Source organism: Sus scrofa, chromosome 12 (genome assembly GCF_054392235.1).
Source record: "Sus scrofa isolate SSC_HxYL_T2T_F1_AM1 chromosome 12, Sscrofa_HxYL_maternal_Yorkshire_Landrace_v2.0, whole genome shotgun sequence".
Classification (NCBI taxonomy): Eukaryota; Metazoa; Chordata; class Mammalia; order Artiodactyla; family Suidae; genus Sus; species Sus scrofa.
The window spans coordinates 40,763,697-40,783,931 of record NC_139394.1 but is presented as its reverse complement, the minus strand read 5'-3'; the positions used below and the strand labels follow the sequence as shown (position 1 = coordinate 40,783,931).

General features: G+C 37.4%; 1 protein-coding gene across 2 annotated transcripts in view; it reads right to left on the bottom strand.

The window, feature by feature from the left end:
* MED13 (mediator complex subunit 13) overlaps positions 1-20,235 on the bottom strand; it is a 96,915-nt gene that overhangs the window by 13,491 nt on the left and 63,189 nt on the right. For both annotated transcript variants that reach the window (XR_014821283.1, XM_021067300.2), the window contains exons 17-23: positions 12,170-12,331; positions 8,882-9,105; positions 6,564-6,753; positions 5,121-5,583; positions 2,707-2,926; positions 1,167-1,358; positions 727-950 (exon numbers count right to left, since the gene is read on the bottom strand). Coding sequence is in view for 1 of the 2 variants with exons in the window: in XM_021067300.2 (XP_020922959.1) it covers positions 727-950; positions 1,167-1,358; positions 2,707-2,926; positions 5,121-5,583; positions 6,564-6,753; positions 8,882-9,105; positions 12,170-12,331 (1,675 nt within the window). In the remaining variant the exon portion in view is untranslated. The remainder of the gene's footprint in view (positions 1-726; positions 951-1,166; positions 1,359-2,706; positions 2,927-5,120; positions 5,584-6,563; positions 6,754-8,881; positions 9,106-12,169; positions 12,332-20,235) is intronic.

Genomic DNA, 20,235 nt, shown 5'->3' with positions numbered 1-20,235 from the left:
CAGTTTTTTAAAAATTAGTCATGCACTTCCCATAGGATATAACAATTTCTCTGTTATCACACAAGACAAATAAAAACATGTCTACAGACACACACAAAAAAGAATTCTACATGGACTTCTCTTACAGTGCAGTGGGTTATGGACCTAGCGTTGTCACTGCAGTGCCTTAGGTCACTGCTATGGCTCAGGTTAGATCCGTGGCCAAGGAACTTCCACATGCCGTGAGTGTGGCCAAAAAAAAAAAAAAAAGAATTCTACAAAGAAGGCCACTATTTTCAGAATATACTCCAACATTTTAGTGAAGCAAGACATTCTGTTCATTAGGGACTATATTTTTGATGGTATATAAGAAAGCAAATATTTGAAAATACTTTACTAGATTTTAATTTGCAGAGGACTTTATAGTTTCATGTTTCAAAATTTGTTAGGCTAAAATCATTACCTCAAGGTTTATAGCATAGAATTTAGGGACTTTAATCTTTTTTTGTCTACATAATAGAAATTAATCAAATTATTATTATAATTTTTTTTCATTGCACCCGTGGCATATGGAAGTTCCTGGGTCAGGGACTGAACCTGTGCAACAGCAGTGACCCAAGCCGCTACAGTGACAACGCCAGATCCTTAAACCCACTGTGCCACAAGAGAACACCATAAGCCATTTTCTATTCTTTAAAAATGAATTTTTTTACATTTTAAATGATACATATAAGGAAATAAAAGTACCTATTTGGGACATCAATGTTAATAATACAAGTTTCTAAAAGTTCTCCATATAGATCTGTGCAAGATGCAAGAATCCATCTTTGATCATGTGACAAACAGTAGCCCACAAAAAGTACATTATATTTCTGTCCAGCTTCTCCAAATGTTTCTCCTAGTTCTGTCTGTTTATCTTTCACTGGAGCCAGAATAAAAGGAGGTGTATAAAGTCGAATACACTCTGGTCTCTGTAAAATAAAAAATTAAGTTACTATGGCACTATATAATCATAGAAAAAAATTTTATTGAAGATACACACACACACACAAACACAAACACAGAGAGAGAGTGTGTGTGTGTAAGATAACTGAAAAATGAGAGCTAAACAGAGACCTGCATTTAGTTTGGCATAAAAACATAAAATGTAGTCATTCAATAACTTTGGTCATGGAAAACATACTTACATCAGGACTTTTAAGAGCAGTTTCCATGGCTAAACCTGGACCAAAACCAGTCAATGTTTTCACATTGGTTGATGTTGGAAGTGGTCTCCGACACTGAGTAAAGGCCGAAAAAGCTAGGGATTTTAAATGCTGGGTATAGATTTGTCTATCTTCATGCTTCACAGGTTGCAACAGGTACTGACAAGGAACAATCTGAAGAGTTATAAACAAATATTACAAATGTTAAGCTTTCAACAAGAGAATTAAAAGAACTATATGTCTAAAACTCTAACACTTTTAGTATGAAATTTAAACTAGGGAGTTCCCGTTGTGGTGCAGCAGAAACAAATCTGACTAGTATCCATGAAGATGCGGGTTCAATTTCTGGCTTTGCTCAGTGGGTCGGGGATCCGGCATTGCTGTGAGCTGTGGTGTAGGCTGCAACATGGCTTGGATCTGGCATTGCTGTGGCTGTGTGTGGTGTAGGCCAGCAGCTCTAGCTGTAGCTCCGATTCAACCCCTATCCTAAGAGCTTCCATATGCCTCAGGTGCAGCCCTAAAAGGCAAAAAAAAAGAAAAAAGAAAAGAAATTTAAACTAAATTTAGGATGATAATCTAATGAATTATATTTTCTTATCTATTATATAGATATTGTTTGTTTTTTAGGGTCACACCTGCGGCATATGGACATTCCCAGGTTAGGGGTCGAATCAGAGCTGCAGCTGCCAGCCTATGCCACAGCCACAGCAATGCCAAATCTAAGCTATATCTGCAACATATACCACAGCTCACAGCAATACTGAATCCTTAACCCATTGAGAGGGGCCAGGGATTAAACCTGTGTCCTCATGAATACTAGTCAGGTTTGTTACTGCTGAACCACAATGGGAACTCCTATGATATAGATTTTTAATAAACAGTCAACTTTACTAATGGAATATATAAAAATCTTTAAAACATTTCTACATAGTAGTTATACTGTTTAATACTGCCATTGACTAGTACTATTATGGTCTATAAGAAAAATTCAAATTCTCTGCAAACAATATGGCTAATTTCTCTCTACTTTTCCTGCAAACTATCTTATCTAGTACCCTAGCTTGTGAGTCCCTTTTTTTAAATTTAATTTTCTATTTATTTTGGCCATGCCCCTGTGGCATGTGGAATTTCCCTCGCCAGAGATCAAACTTATGCCACAGCAGCAACACAAGCTGCTGCAGTGACAATGCCAGATCCTTACCCAGAGTCACAAGAGAACTCCATGTCTGTTCTTAATTTTCCTAATTAAGCTTATGAATTTAAAAATTAGTTTAAAAAAGTAACACGGGAGAAACATACAATGTACTCAAAGCAATCTTTTTGTTCTCTATTATTACTGCGGTATGATCACAAGGTTCTTTTATAAACTCTTTAAGATTTCTGTATTATAGTATCACTTAAAGTAAAAATCAATAGAACCTAACTTTTACAAAATCAATATGGATACAGAATAGTAGCTTTGAAATTTCTGTCAACATTAAAATGTTTTATATAAATTTAACTTAACATTTATCATTCTTACCTGTACAGAAACAGTACTCTTAATATGAGGAGGAAGAGTCTGGACCATTTCCAGAAAGCATCGAAGTAACCCCAAAGTCCACACATTGGAAGAATTAGTGCTCTCATCTTTATTTTCATATGTAAAAGGATCAATTATATAAACAACAATTGCAGGTGGATAAGTGATTGCATGTGAATCACCATCTGTGGGGATGCCCACTTTATCCCGATCCATTGTGCTAAAATTTGAAGTAGAAATAAAGACAGTTAGGGGAAAAGTTGTACTGTACTTTGCTGTAATACCATCAAAGCATGTTCTTAATACCCTCTCCACATTTTTGGGGGGGAGAGGAAGGGGTGTTAATAGCCTCTCTGAAAATGAGGGACATCTTTCTCTTTAAAGAGAACCATAAATGTTCACAATTTCATGGTATACAAAGACCCTCAGCATTAAGAGATCTTGAATTTAAAAAAGAGACAGCATTCTTAAAACCGCAGAGTATCAGACATGTCAGAGGGCTTAGTGATTAAATGATAAAACTGAGACAGGGAATTCCCGTTGTGGCTCAGCGGTTAACGAACCAGACCAGTATCCAGGAGGACTCAGTTTTGATCCCTGGCCTCGCTCAGTGGGTTAAGGATCCGGCATTGCTGTGAGCTATGGTACAGATCACAGATGTGGTTTGGATCCTGCATTGCTGTGACTGTGGTGTAGGCCGGCAGCTACAGCTCCCATTCGACCCTTAGCCTGGAATCTCCATATGCTGCAGGTGCGGCCCTAAAAAGACGAAAGAAAAAAAACACCAAAAAAAAAAAAAAAAAAAAAAAAAAACACCTGAGACAAAGATAAGTTAAATGAACAGCTCAAAGATTACAAGGCTGACTAGAAGCAGAGCTCGACCAGAAAGAAACCAATTTTCCAGACTTAGTCTATGTTTACTACATTTTTAGAATATATACATTCATTTCATACTTCATAACTTCAATGGTGATTAAGCTTCATTCTTTGACAGTGATATGCTTTTTTAAACTCCAAATCTATTTACAATGTTCAAGATGAATGGATCTAAGCTCGGTAATTAATAATTTGTGGGGGAGTTCCCGTCGTGGCGCAGTGGTTAACAAATCCGACTAGGAACCATGACGTTGCGGGTTCGATCTCTGCCCTTGCTCAGTGGGTTAACAATCCAGTGTTGCCGTGAGCTGTGGTGTAGGTCGCAGACGCGGCTCGGATCCCATGTTGCCGTGGCTCTGGCGTAGGCTGGCAGCAACAGCTCCGATTAGACCCCCTAGTCTGGGAACCTCCATATGCCACAGGAGTGGCCCAAGAAATGGCAAAAAGACAAAAAAAAATAATAATAATAATTTGTGGGGGTTTTTATTTTTTTGCTTTTCAGGGCCACACCTGTGGCATATGCAGGTTCCCAGGCTAGGGGTCAAATCAGAGCTACAGCTGCTCGGCCTATGCCACAGCCACAACAACACCAGAACTGAACTATCTGTGACCTATATACCACAGCTCACAGCAACACTGGATCCTTAACCCACTGAGCAAGGCCAGGGATCAAACCTGCAACCTCATGGTTACTAGTCAGATTCATTTTCGCTGTGCCACAACAAGAACTCCTGTGTGTTGTTGTTTTTTTTTTTTTTGGCCACACCTGCGGCATGAGGAAGTTCCAGGGCCATGTATCAAACCTATGCCACAGCAGCAACCCAATCCACAGCAGTGACAATGCCAGATCCGTAACCTGAGCCACCAGGAAACTCCATTAGAGGTGTGTTTTTAATCACAAAAATGAGTATAATTTGGGGCAAAACTGAATCCAAATAGCTGAAAGATATAACCAACCTCAGGGTAACTTAACCTATAAATCAAAAGATAATACCTTCTTCATAAAAGGATAAAAATCAATCCTCTTCACTGTTGTCATTAACTCAAGTATTTGGAAGTATCTTGTCAAGCATATAATATACGTTATAGCCTACTGTTTCCATTTTACAAATAAGAAAATACACTCAAAATGGTTAGGTAACTTTCCTAAAGTCACATATCCAGTAAATGGCAGAGCTAAGATTCAAATCGCAGTATGACTCTTACACCTCTGAACAGGCTCATTCAATCTCATTCAAGAGTGACCTCTAATCACTGGAGTGATTTCTACTTGACAATATGTCACAGAACAGACTCAAACATCATAATCATAGTATAGTTGGACTAAATGATTTTCAAGGTCTTCATCCCCACCCTGAGATTCTATGATAAAGGAATCTATGATAAAGACTTTATGAAGTCATTATAATTTTATATGTAAAATATTCCACATTATAAAAACTAAAATTTCAAGGATAAGACCCAAGAGCTCTTTATATTCTTAGATAAGAAGTATCATATATTTATATTTCTGCAAAGATTAACATGTTTAAAGATACCTTTCAGACACATCAGGATGTGGCTGAGTGGGAAGCGAAGATGACTCTCCAGAAATCCCAGCTGTTTGTAAAGCTGATGATGGCTGCCCTCCTAGCTGGCCATTCTGAACTGCAGTCACTTGTGAAGACATGGATCCTGCAGCACTACTGGTCATACTGCTAAAAGGTGGAAATGAAGGTAGTTTATTTGATGATATTCCACTATTCAAGTTGGAGGATGATGAAGATGAAGCTGAAGTTGTGGTCATAGTTGAATTAGCTGTGGCAACTGAAGAAGACATGGCAACACCTGAAGTCATTGTCATAGTGCTGCTTGCTGCAGACGCTAAGGTGGCAGACGGAGTATTAGCATTTCCAGCACTTGTCATCTGAGGTGGAGTAATCAGAGATTGACTTGTAGGGGCAACTAAATTTGGCTGGCAAAGTAGAGAGCTGTCCAATGGCTGGGAAGCAAGATAAGGACCTAAAGACAATAAAAACAGGCAGGATATTTAATTCTTTACTTCATTGATCAGTTCTTTATTTACTGTACTATGTGAATAATAACATCTAGCTGATACTTTTTTGGTAATTACCCTCCCCCTAAATTGCTTGCTAATGATGGAACAAATATTAGCTTTTTATTTTCTCTGGGAAGTGAAAAAACAAATTTTAAATGGAATTGAAACAGTAATTTATACAAAATAAAGAAATGGTTTCCATGAAATATAAAATTACATATCCTAGGATTATTAATTAAAGAGAAAAACAGTATCTAATATTTTTCATTAAACCATCTAAAGAGTGCCAAGGCCACAAGTTAAATAAATGGTTACTATACTGGGAGCTAATTAAACATAAAATGGAGAAATACTATCATGTGGGGTTCAAATTACAGCAATGTCTAATGAGATCTAATGCTTTGGTTCTCTGTCTCTTTGGCTTAAGTCTAAAGTAAGGCCACTGATATTTAATTCAAGGGTATTAAAAACAAGTCTTGGAGTTCCCTGGTGGCCTAGCGGTTAAGGATTCAGCATTGTCAATGCTGTGGCTCAGGTTCAATCCCAGGCCCAGTACAGGAACTTCTGCATACCGCAGGCATGGCCAAAAAAAAAAGAACAAGTCTCTTGGGGGAACTACAAGTTGTTTTATCTCTAAACCATTGACAAATCAAGAATCTTAATATTAATAAATTTAAATAAAAGCACAATTTCATCAGATCTTAAGGAAACAACCAACAACTGTTTGTAACCATAATTTCCTCCTTCTTGATGGGATCCCTATTGCAATGATCAACAAACTTTTCCTGTAACGGCCAGACAATAAATATTCTTGGCTTTGTAAGACACAGTCTCTTTCACAACTGCTTAGCTCTGATCTTACAGCACAAAAGGACCCAAAGACAATTCGTAATAAATGAGCATGGCTAAAAGTGCCCTTATGCAATAAATACAAATTTAATACCTAGGTCATATCTGCAGACTTGTGCATAAAGCTTGAGTTTAGAAAATGCTTCATTGTTACCATCAGCTGCCTGAGAAAACCATTCTGCTACCAACTTTTCTGATAGTTTCTTTGATGCAGTAGATCCAACTCTCATGATCCCATCCGTCAATAGTCGAGAAATAGGCCTATGTTGACCCAATCGACAGGACTACAAATACACATATGGAAATCAGAATTAAAGAGTTTATTATAGTTTTTTGGTACATATCATAAAATAAAGCAATTAAGCTATATAATCTTTATCATTTATAATTAACATCTAGAATAAAAATATAAACAGTGAAATGATACCATAGATCTTAGTTTTTACATTAGAAATCCATTAAATTTCTATCAAAATCATAGTTATCTCCAATGAAATAAAGCACCTAGATAATAATGGCACTAGAACCATATAGTTTGAAAAATGAAAACCTGCAGAATACAGAAATAATGGCAGAGTTCCCGTCGTGGCTCAGTGGTTAACGAATCCGACTAGGAACCATGAGGTCTCAGGTTTGATCTCTGGCCTTGATCAGTGGGTTAAGGATCCAGCGTTGCCGTGAGCTGTGGTGTAGGTCGCAGGTGCAGCTCAGATTCCAAGTTGCTGTGGCTCCGGCATAGGCTGGTGGCTACAGCTCCAATTAGACCCCTAGCCTGGGAACCTCCATATGACATGGGTGCGGCCCTAGAAAAGGCAAAAAAAAACAAAAAAACAAAAAAGAAAAAAGTAAAAAAAAAGAAAAAGAAATAATGGCATAAATATATAATCATTTTAAGTTGCACATCTACCCCAATTTATGTATATAAATATATATATCCAGCTTTCCTTTCAATTCTGCAGCCCACTGATACTAATTACAAGAAGCCCAATCTTGAGTCAATTTGCAATAACTAGATTAAGAAAATTCAGATGATAGATTCAAAGGCTTTAATAATCTAGTATGAATAGTGAATCTCTAAAAGGTAAACAGATACACAATATCTCCCTAAACCTATTAAACTATGGAACTTTTTCCTGGGAAGATTTTATAGGACTAGTGTTCTAAATAACACCCTTTGGAAATATTTACTTTTACAAAACACACTACAGATACCTTGCAATTAAGTGGAACATTAATGAGGAACTAAACCAGCACAAACTAATGAATCAGATTATAAAAGAAATTAAATTTTAAAACTAGATTTCCAAACATCCATGGGAAAAGGAAGATACAGTTAGCCCTTCATACCTTTGGTTTCCATATCCACAGATTCAACCAATCATGGATCAAAAATATTCCAAAAGAAAAAAAAAAATCTAGAAAGTTCTAAGAAGCAAAACTTTGACATGTCTATTTACATAGCATTAGGTATTATAAGTAATCTAGAGATGATTTAAAGTATAAGGGAGGATGTGTGTAGGTTAAATGCAAATAGTACTGTTCTATATAAGAGATTTGTGCATCCATAGATTCTGGTATCTGCAGGGGAATCCAAGAACCAATACCATGAGGATACTCAAAGATGACTATATAATAAAGTAAGAATTTATGTTCTAGAGTACTTAAAACTTGTAGTCAATGAACTCAGTGATGGAGACAACATAAGAATTACAGCTTAAAAGATCAGTCAAGAATTTCAGAAATACAACGGGTCCTAGGCCTATCTTAATTTAATATTCTACATATAAGGAAAGTAAGGTCTACTGTTGGCACCTGAGGTTCTCGAAAATCAAGATTAGAATTTTTTTTCTTTTTTTAGGGCCGCACCTGCGGCATATGGAAGTTCCAAGGCTAGGGCTCAAATCAAAGCTTCAGCTGCCAGCCTACGTCTCAGCCACAGCAACACCCAGTCCTAACCACATCTGTGCGACCTACACTCAGCTTACAGCAACACCAGATCTTTAACCACTGAGCGGGGCCAGGGATCGAACCTGCATCCTCATAGATACTACTTGGGTTTGTTACCGTTGAGTTCTAGGGAACTCCTAGAATTTTTATAAATGTAATTTTTTCCCTAGCCATTTAATAATGCCACCCTTGGTTTCAGGAAAAAGATTATCTTAAATGGCGCATATATGCTCTCATTGTTTTTCCCTCAATATGGCGATTTCTACCATGACCCAATGCACACACATCTAACAAAGGGTCTGGGTCAAAGCTGTAAAAAATGTAACTGGCTGGTATGAGAACTAAACATCTAGTCTGACGTCATTATTATTCTTTACCAATCAACTGAAATGTTCAGTATATTTTATATATAAACAAATAAATCACAATATAGTTTTAAAATGCCTCCTCTTTTCAAGAACCTACCTCATATATTGCCGTAAGATCTCTAAAAAAGCTTTTGGCTCCATTTAACAAGGCTTCATTTTCTGGACACAGTACAACATAGGCTATATCTCTTTGAGATCCATAGGGTTCCAGCATAAGTCTCTCCCAATGAGGGAGAGCAAATGGAGAAAGCACCAGAAAATCAAAATCATAACCCAATAAAAATGTGGGGATTGGCAGTGGTTCTGGGGATTCATCAGTTCCTAAATAAGAAGAGACATATTTTAAGAAAACATTTAAATGTCAAGAGTTACTGAAGTCATTAGTAGTAAAAATATTTGATTAAAGACAAAACTACCTAAAAGCCAGTGACTAAGACTTTCACCATTAGGTATTTGCTCAATGGGAGTTCACGTTGTGGCTCAATGGTTAACAAATCCGATTAGGAACCATGAGGTTGTGGGTTCGATCCCTGGCCTCGCTCAGTGGGTTAAGGATCCAGCGTTGCTGTGAGCTGTGGTGTAGGTCACAGACGAAGGTCAGATTCCACATTGCTTTGGCTGTGGTGTAGGGCAGCAGCTGTAGCTCCGATTAGACCCCTAACCAGGGAACTTCCATATACCGCAGGAGCAGCCCTAGAAAAGGCAAAAAGACCCCCCCACCAAAAAAAAAGGTATTTGCTTAATGATCTCTTATAAAACATGTGACTTAGACCTTCACTTACATGCAAAAAATTAATCTGAACAAAAAACTTACTGGTACAAAAGAAAATATGGGAGGGGAGTTTTTAAAAAATTATATTGGTTTCAGGTATACAACAGTGATTTGAAATTTTTATACATTATGTATACATTAGGTATACAAATTTTTATACATTAATCACAATAAAACCAGTTAGCACCTGTAACCTAAAAAAGCTGTTATAACTCTACTGACTACATTCCCCCTATGTGTACATTACATCCCATGATTAGTTTATTTTATAGCTGGAAGTTTGTACCTCTTAATCCCCGTCACCTATATTGTCATTTTTATTTGAATAAATGTGAACTATGAAAAGTCTTTTTTTGTTTTTTGTCTTTTTAGGGCCACATCCACGGAATATGGAGGTTCCCAGGCTAAGGGTCAAATCGGAGCTGCGGCTGCGGCTGCTTGCCTACGCCACAGCCATAGCAATGCAGGATCTGAGCCATGTCTGCGGCCCAAACCACAGCTCATGACAATGCTGGATCCTTAACCCAACTGAGCAAGGCCAGGGATGGAACCCATGTTCTCATGGATACTAGTTGGGTTTGTTACCACTGGGCAACAAAAGTAACTCCTGGAAAGTCTTTTTAAGTATAACATAAAACCTGTCCATTTAAAAACTGATTAATCTGTCAAAACAAATTTTAAATTGTGGCATGAAAAAACATTCTAAACAACGCTAAACAAGTAACAATAAATTGGAAAAAAGATTTGCAGTGCAATAACAAAAGGTTAATTTCCTTACCACAGAAATGGGACCTATTAAATCTATGAGAAAATAATCAACATCCTAACAGAAAAATGGGTAAAGGATATAAACAAAGTTTACAGAAATAAAATACCTCTTACGCATAAAAAGATGCTCAATGTCATTAAGAGAAAGCAGATATCTAATCAGCACTCTATTGAGAAGGGTTTGCAGAAAGTCATTTTGTTGGTGGGAGTTTAAACTACCATCAAAGAGAGTAATTTGGCAGTATTTAAAAAAAACCAACACATGAGTTCCTGTCATGGCTCAGTGGAAACAAATCTGACTAGCATCTATGAGGACACAGGTTCAATCCCCAACCTCGCTCAGTGGGTTAAGGATCTGGCATTGCTATGAGCTATGATCTAAGTTGCAGATGCAGCGCAGAGCTGGCGTTGCTGTGGTATAGGCCAGGGGCTACAGCTCCAATTCAACCCCTAGAGCCTGGGAACCTCCATATGCCAAGGCTTCGGCCCTAAAAAAAGACAAAAAAAATAAAAATAAAAAAAATACATATGTTTTGATAGTGATGCAAACAGTGTATATGTCCATAAACAGTAGACCAGTAAAATAATATCAAAGGTAAAGAACAATTGAATACATGCAGCCATTTAAAAAAAAAAAAGATGGCTATGGAAGTAATGATCAGTAAGACGCAGAACTCTATTTTGGCTTTAAAAAAGGATACATCCTTTACAGTATTTAAATATTGTAATTAAACTGCATTTTTCACTGAATATCAAGTTTTTTAAAGTGAGATTTAAATTATTTAGCCATTAATAAAAGAAGGACAAGGGAAATATGAGCAAATCTACTAGCTCTGTACATAATACATTTTAAAACCATGCAAAAAGTCAAGGATTTCAATGTTAGGAACTACCATTCCAAATACATTTTATTTATTTATTTTAATTTTTGAATTTTTTCTTTTTTTATGGCTACACCCTCAGCATACGGAAATTCCCAGGCTATGGGTCCAATCAGAGCTACAGCTGCCAACCTACGCTACAGCCATGGCAACAGAGGATCTGAGCCACGTCTGTGACCTACACCACAGCTCACAGAAACTTAACCCACTGATCCTTAACCCACTGAATGAGGCCAGGGATTGAACCTGAATCCTCACTGATACTAGATTAGTTTCTACTGAGCCACGAAGGGACACCCCAAATACATTTTAAAAGTTCCAATTACACCCCACCTTTCTGATAGAAAGAACATTCAAAATGCTTGAACTATTACAGTGGACCATAAATTTACTGTGTCCCACAGAGAGAGTGTTCATTTGCTACTCTTGCCACAACCATCAATTTTTTTTCTTTTTTTCTCTTTTTTGGCCTTGCCTGAAGAATGCAGTTCTTGGGCCAGGGATCAAACCTGCACCACAGCAGTGAGAATGCTGAATCCTTAACTGCTAGGCCACTAGGGAACTCCCTTTTTAAAAAAAAAAAAAAAAGAAGAACTTGGAATCTCTTATCACTAATATTATCCTTTTTTTTACCCTATTTTTCATCCAATTTTATAAATGATAATTTACAAGAAAAGTATTATTTCAGCCTTTTAAAAATTTTTGGCAGTATGATTCTTTCTTCACATAAAATCTTACTGGCCAGTATATTATGTAAAAACAAGCTCTTCTTTCTAAATTGAAGAACCCAGTAAACTGAATGTTGAAAATGTTCAAAGTAAAAAAGGCTAGGATTGACACACTGGCCTTAAGTCAAGCATATGCCACAAAAATATTTAAGGAAGATAACATGTGCTTATTAAAATTGGGCAAAGGAATAAAACTGATATAAAATAAGTCAATACACATTATATAAATTACTTACCATAAGAGCCTCGGCCAGCCATTTTATGAAATTGTTGCCAAGTGAGAGGACCCTGAACTCCCCAAGGCCTTACTGTTCTTTTTTTCTGAATAGCATCCTGAAGAACTGGCTGAAGAGATAGGAGCATTCGAAGTATATCTTGTGAGCACTGCATACTAACATCTACAACCATTAAAAAAAAAAAAGAAGAAGAATTGCTATTGTCAACACACACACAAAAATGTTTAGATAAAAAAGAAGTACATTTAGGGAAGTTCAGCTCTTCATCACCAAGATTAAACATCTACTTGTGTAGAGAACTGTATTAACTTCTATTTAAAATCATCTATAGAAATGGTTTCTCTAACACTGAAAACCAAGAAGGACATATTAAAAAGTTATTATAACTCATTTCTATAAGTCATTTATTAGCTCACTATACCAATTTATAAATTAATCAAATAAATTTATTCCTTTCTGCGTTTATTTTGCTTGTTTTTTGGTGCTTATATGTATCTTACCAAGAAGCTTTGCCTCACACAGAACGATTTATAAATTAACTCGTGAAGTTAACTCATGAAGTAATTACCATGACTTCAGTAAAATGACCAGATAGATAGGGCTAGTTACAATGATTAAAGCTTAATTTGTAGAGCTCCCACTGTGGCACAGCGGGTCAAGAATCTGACTGCAGCAGCTTAGGCTGTTACAGAGGTGTAGGTCTAAGCCCTGGCCCAGGCCAGTGCATTAAAGGATCCGGCACTACTGCAGCTGCAGCTCCAGAAACTTCCATGTGCTGTTAGTACAGCCATTAAAAAAAAAAAAAAAAAAAAGCTTAATTTGTGAAAAACAGTAGACTGTAACAACTCTGAAATATAAAACTTGCACAGTAATGATAAAACCTACTCACACTGCTAAAGATGTAATATTCACAGATCTTTTATAAACCTAGATTTAGAGATTTACAGATTGGGAGTTCCCGTCGTGGCTCAGTGGTTAACAAATCTGAGGAGGAACCATGAGGTTGTGGGTTCGATCCCTGGCCTTGCTCAGTGGGTTAAGGATCAAGCATTGCCATGAGCTGTGGTGTAGGTTGCAGGTGCGGCTCTGGCGTAGGCCAATGGCTACAGCTCCGATTAGACCCCTAGCCTGGGAACCTCCATATGCATGAGAAGCGGCCCTAGAAAAGGGAAAAAAAAAAAAGAGAGAGACAGATTTATAGATTATCAAATTATTATGACCTGCATTTCCAAACTAACAATCTATATATGAAAGGTGTGGCTTTTTTTTTTTTTTTTTTTTTGCCTTTTCTAGGGCTGGCACCCATGGCATATGGAGGTTCCCAGGCTAGGGGTCTAATTGGAGCTGTAGCTGCCAAGCCTACATCAGAGCCACAGCAATGCAGGATCCGAGCCGCATCTGCAACCTACACCACAGCTCATGGCAACGCTGGATCCTTAACCTACTGAGCAAGGCCAGGGATCGAACCCGAAACCTCATGGTTCTTAGCTGGATTTGTTGACCACTGAGCCACGATGGGAACTCCTGAAAGGTTTGCTCTTAAATGTCAAAACCTTTAAAAAAAAAAAAAAAAAAAATCACAAAATATTACTAATATAATTACTCTGTTCCCCCAGTATGGATCAGTTATACCATTAAACATGTTTGAGCACTTTGTTACATTAAATCATTCAACTTTATTATTATTATGTTGAATTTATTATTTCTGGTTTTAATCCCCTATATCTAAATAGTGTGCAGAATTTAATTTTTTATTTATTATTTAATTTTAGGTATACTGCTTAATAATTATTATGCTTAAACTATTATTATACACAACAGAATACCATTGTCATTAAAAGTGATAACATCTATTTGAAATGGACTAATGACTAATACACTAGTAAATAAAAAAACAGGTTTTAAAACTATATATGGAAGATATTTTATACAAATAGAATTATGTGTATTCATACATGAATATTTAAACAAAATCTAAAAAATGTCATCACTGGCTAAGGTTGTTTAACATAATTAAATGGGAAACTTAAATATATATGTAGAGCTAACCTAAGAAATTCTGATCTGAGTGAGGCTTGAGAATCTATTTTTCAATTTTCAATTTTAATTCAGAGAGGTTCTCATAGATACTCTTTCATTCTTTAGAAAAAATATTTAAAAAGGAGGGGAAGAGTTTCCTTTGTGGCTCAGCAGAAACTAATCTGACTAGTAACCATGAGGACGCAGGTCTGATCCCTGGCTTCGCTCAGTGGGTTAAGGATCTGGCATTGCCGTGAGCTGTGGTGTAGATCACAGATGCAGCTCAGATCTGGCATTGCCAGGGCTGTGCCTGTGGCCAGCAGCTACAGCTCCAATTCGACCCCTAGCCTGGGAAACTCCATATTCTGTGGGTGTAGCCCTAAAAAGACAAAAAAAAAAAAAAAAACCATTTTTTTTAAAAAACAAATATATATTTACTGAAGACCCGCTATGAGTCAGGAATTATGCTAGTTGCTAGGAGTACTATGTAAATAATTTTTTTTTCTTCTTTTTTGGCCATGCACACAACATACATAAATTACTGTGCCAAGGATCAAAGCCACACCACTGCCATGACCTAAGCTGCAGCAGTGACAAGGCTGTATCCTTAACCCACTGTGCCATAATAGAAATTCCATGTAAATAAATACTCATTCATGTCTTCAGGGATCTTATAACCTTGTGGGGATGACCGACATGCAAAAGAATATAACTACATATTATGACAAGTGCCAGGTCTCTAAGCTGAGATTTGGTTGGAAACTAATGATTTTTAGAATATGTAATGATTTTTAAGAGCAATTATGAAGGACAGATAAACAGATCAATAGAAGTAAATATCCAGAAATAAAACTTTATAATTATGGTCAAATGATTCTGGACAAAGGTGTCAAAACAATTTAATGGGGAAAGATAACCTTTCAACAAAGGTTCTAGGATAATCAGATATCCACAAGCAAAATATTGGCATTGGATCCCTTACTTACACTACATACAAAAGGTAATTCAGGAAATTCCCATCATGGCACAGTGGAAACAAATCCAATTAGGACAGAGGTTCAATTCCTGACCTTTCTTGGTGGGTCAGAGATATGGTGTTGCCATGAACTGCGGTGTAGGCTGCAGATGTGGCTTGGATCCTGCATTGCTGTGGCTGTGGTGCAGGCCACCAGCTACTGCTCTGATTCAACCCCTAGCCTGGGAACTTCCATATGCCCCAGGTGTGGCCCTTAAAAAAAAAAAAAAAAGAAAGAAAGAAAAGAAAAAAAGAAAGGAATCTGACAGCAGGGGCTCAGGTCACCATAGAGGTGTGAGTTCAATCCCCCCCACCCCCGAACTAGGGTGCAGGCTGCAGCTGTATCTCAGATTCAATCCCTGACTCAGGAACTTCTACATGCCACAAGTGCAGCCATAAAATTTAAAAACAGTAAATAATAATAATAATTTGGAATGGATTACAGACCTAAATATAAGTGATAAAACTATAAAACTCTGAGAAAAAACATAGAAGTAAATCTTTCTGGCTTAGGATTAGGTAAAGCGTTTTTAGATATATCACCAAAAGCAAAAGCAACAAAAAAGAATAATACACTGAACTTCATCAATAGTAAAAACTTTTCTGGGAGTTCCCATTGTGGTTCAGGGGGTTAAGGACCCCAATGTTATCTCTCTGAGGATGCAGGCTCAATTGCTGGCCTTGCTCAGTGTGTTAAGGATCCAGTGTTACTGTGGCTGTGATATAGGCCTGCAGCTGCAATACCAATTCAACCCCTAACCTGGGAACTTCCATATGCCACAGGGGCAGCCATTAAAAACAAAAAGTTTTCTGCTTTGAATGATACCATCAAGAAAGTGAAAAGACAACTCAGAGAAGAGGAGAAAATATGTGCAAATCATACATCTAACAAGGGACCTGTATCCAGAAAATATAAAGAACACTCATTTTTACAACTCAATAATGAAAAGACAAAAAAATCTAATAAAAATATGGGCAAAGGATCTGAAAAGACATTTTTTCAGAGAAGAAATATAAGTGAGCAATAAGCACATGCTCAACATCATTAGTCATTCATTACGGAAAAACAAATCAAAACCACAATGAGATAACACTTCCCACCCAATAGGATGATTATATTTTTAAAAAGAACCCATAATGACAAGTGTTAATGAGGATACAGAGAAAGTGGGACCTTCAACACACTGCTGATGAGAATATAAAATTTTGCAGCTGCCTTAGAAACTAGTCTGGTAGTTTCTTACAAGCTAAAACAGAGTTACGTGACCTATCAGGACCACCCAAGAGGAATGACAGCACATGTTCACACAAAAACCTGTACACAAATGTTCATAGCACCATTATTTCTAACAGCAAAAGTGGAAACAATCCAAATGTCCATCAATAGAAAAATGGGTAAATAAAATGTGGTGTGTCCATAAATGGAGTATCATTTGGCAATAAACATGAGTAAGGTACTAACACATGGATAAGCCTTGAAAAAATGCTAAGATAAAAAAGTCAATCACAAAAGACCATATAGCATTTTATTTTATTTATATGAAATGTATAAAAGAGGCAAATCTACAGAGACAGAAAAACTGGTGATTGCCTAGTGCTGGGAGGGAATGGTTGGAGGGAAATTGGGAATGACTGTTAATAAATACAGAGTTTCCTTTGGGGATGATGAGAAATGTTCTAAAATTGATCATGGTGATGGCTATACAACTCTGTGACTACTAAAAACCACTCAACTATATACTTTAAATGGGTGAATTATATGGTATCTCAATAAAGTTGCTTAAAAAATGAGTGATCATGAAGAGGTGTAATAATGGAAATGGGCAAAAATATGCAGCAATTTTTACTAATTTTGTTTGTCTAGATTCTTAACTTTCTTTTCAGCAAGTACATATTTTTGTAATTAGAGCAAAACCTTTTCATTATTGAGAAAAATAAACATTACCATTAAATTATACAAACCATGGTTTGTAGACTTTCAATTCCTTCAAACAAACAAATATTTCAATACCTTGGACACCTACTATATGCCAGGCACTGTTCTAGGTATTTTGCATTTTCTTCCTTTTTCTTTTTTTTTTTTTTAGGGCCACACCCACAACATATGGAGGTTCAGGCTAGGGGTCCAATAGGAGCTGCAGTTGCTGGCCTACAGCACAACCACAACAACACAGGATCTGAGCCACGTCTGTGACCTACACCAGAGCTCCCGGCAACGCCAGATCCTTAACCCACTGAGCAAGGACAGAGATCGAACATGCGTCCTCATGGATGCTAGTCAGATTCATTAACACTGAGCCATGTCGGGAACTCCTGTTCTAGGTATTTCGAATATATCAGCAAACAAATAAGACAAAAACCCTTTCCCTTACACAGAACTTGACATGGGGTGAACTTAATGGAGTAAGGCACAATAATTAATCAATCAATAAATATAGTAGGTTAGATGGTAATAAGCAAACACCATCGGAAAAAAGAAAAAAAGGCAGGATCAGGAAGAAGAGGAGTTTGCCATTTTGCAGGAAGAGGGTAACTATTGATGAGATTGGTTAGCCATATAAATACCAGGAGGAACAGTGTCCCAGACAGAGGAAATAATCAGGGCCAACAAAGGTCCTAATGTAGGAGCTTGCTACTTTTCGTGAGGCTGCTGCAATTTAAATGAAAAAGTGTTCCAATACTGCACATTTAAAATATTAAAATTTCAAATTGAAATATAAAAACATTTTTCTCTTTTTTTGGTGAATTATTTTCTCAATGTAAAATTTTTTTTTTTTTTTTTTGTCTTTTTAGGGCCACATCTGTGACATATGGAGGTTCCCAGGCTAGGGGTTAAATCAGAGCTGTAGCCACTGGCCTACACCGCAGCCACAGCAATGGCAGATCCGAGCCATGTCTGCGACCTACACCACAGCTTACAGCAACACAGGATCCTTAGCCACTGAGCAAGGTCAGGGATTGAACCCACATCCTCATGGATACTAGTCAGGTTTGTTAACCACTGAGCCACGATGGGACCTCTGAAGACATCTTTTTAAAGGTGTTAAGTTTTCCCATCGTGGTGCAGTGGTTAACGAATCCGAGTAGGAACCATGAGGTGGTGGGTTCAATCCCTGGCCTTGCTCAGTGGGTTAAGGACCTGGCATTGCCTTGAGCTTTGGTGTAGGTCGCAGTCGCAGCTTGGATCCCTAGTTGCTGTGGCTCTGGCGTAGGCCTGCGGCTACAGCTCCGATTAGACCCCTAGCCTGGCCCTAGAAAAGACAAAAAAAAAAAAAAAAAGTTTTCCAGTGGCAGTGCCTGAAAAAAAACCTAATTGATGACTTTAATAATAATGCAGTTTATATTAATTCACTACTTACCATGTGCCAAGCATTGTGTTACATGCCTAGTATAGATTAACTTATTAGATCTTTGTCACCATATAGTGTCAAATACTTGTAATGAGCATTCTCCTGCAAACATTTCCTATACTTAGCTTTCAAGATACCATACTCTCTCGGTTTTCCTCCTACCTCCTTAGTTTCCTATTCTGGATCCTCCTCTTCCTCTCCAAATGTCAGTTCCATCCCTGGACTTCTCTGTCTACAGTCACTCCCTAGATTATTTCATCCAGTTCTAGTTTTAAATACTGATAACTCATGCACATTCTTTTTAAATCTTTAGCCCTAACCACTCCTCTCAATTTAAAACTCGTATCACCAAATATGTACTTGACCTTCTCCCCCAATGTTTCCCTCCCTTGTAATTACTACCATCATTCATCCAGTTGCTCAAGCTGTCCTTCATGCCTCTTCTCTTCTTATATCAGCAAATCCTGCAGGTTCAATTTCCCAAATATGCCTAGAACCTACTATTCACATACCTATTGCTTCCAGTGTTATCTAAGGTACTGTCATCTGTCACTCCAACTATTGTAGCTGTCTCCTAGTCAATCTACCTGCTTCTGCTCTCACCTTCACCACCCGCAATAGCTAGAGTGGTCATTTAAAATAATAAACACTGAAAGGATCATGTCAGTCCTCTACTCAAAACTGTCCTACAGCTTCCCATTACCCTCAGAATAAACTATAAAGGCCTTATTTATATGGTCCACAAGGCTTATATGATTTGGGGGCTCAGCCAGCTCTTAAGACTTCACCTCCAACAAGTCTCCCCATCACCCAATTCACTCCAGCAACAGCTGCCTCCCTTGTTTCTCAAACATATTAAGCACATTACTCCCTTGCCATCTTTGTACTGCCTGAAAACATTCTTCTCTCAGTTAGCCACACAGTTCATTCTCCCACTCTATTGTAGGTCTTTGTTCAAATGCTGTCCTTCAGTAATATCTTCTCTAAACATATATCTAAAGTAGCATATTTGTGTCTTTTTCCACTCATTTACTCTGCTTTTCCTTCAAAGCACTTATCACTATCTGATATTGTGTAATTTTTTTTTTGCTTATTTTGTTCTTTTGAATCTTATAGGCTCAAAAAGGGAAGGAAATATGTTTGCTTTGTTTAATACTGTCCTCAATAAAAGAACAGTGCCTGGCACATAGTAGGTGCTCAATAAATATTTAATGAGTGAAAGAATGTTGAATAAAGCAGACTACTAGCAATTTTCTGCTAATCAATATGCAAAGTACCTTTTATACTCCTACAGAAGTACAGAATTACAATTATAACCAGGCTTTCACTGCTAAAATTAAACTGCTAGGAAATTCTCCCTTTAAAAATGTCATTCTTGGAGTTCCCATTGTGGCTCAGAGTGTTAAGAATGCAATACAGTCTCTGTGAGGATGAGGATTAGATCCCTGGCCTCACTCAGTGGGTTAAGGATCCCGCATTGTCACAAACTCTTGTGTAGGTCACAGATGCGGCTCAGACCCGGTGTTGCCATGGCTATGGGATAGGCCTGCAGCTGCAGCTCTAACTGGACCCCTAGCCCAGAAACTTCCATATGCCACAGGTGTAGCTGTAAAAGAAAAAAAAAAATGTCATTTTCTCAAAGGAGTTTTAGGGACGGCTGCCTGAACACCTAAGCTAGACTT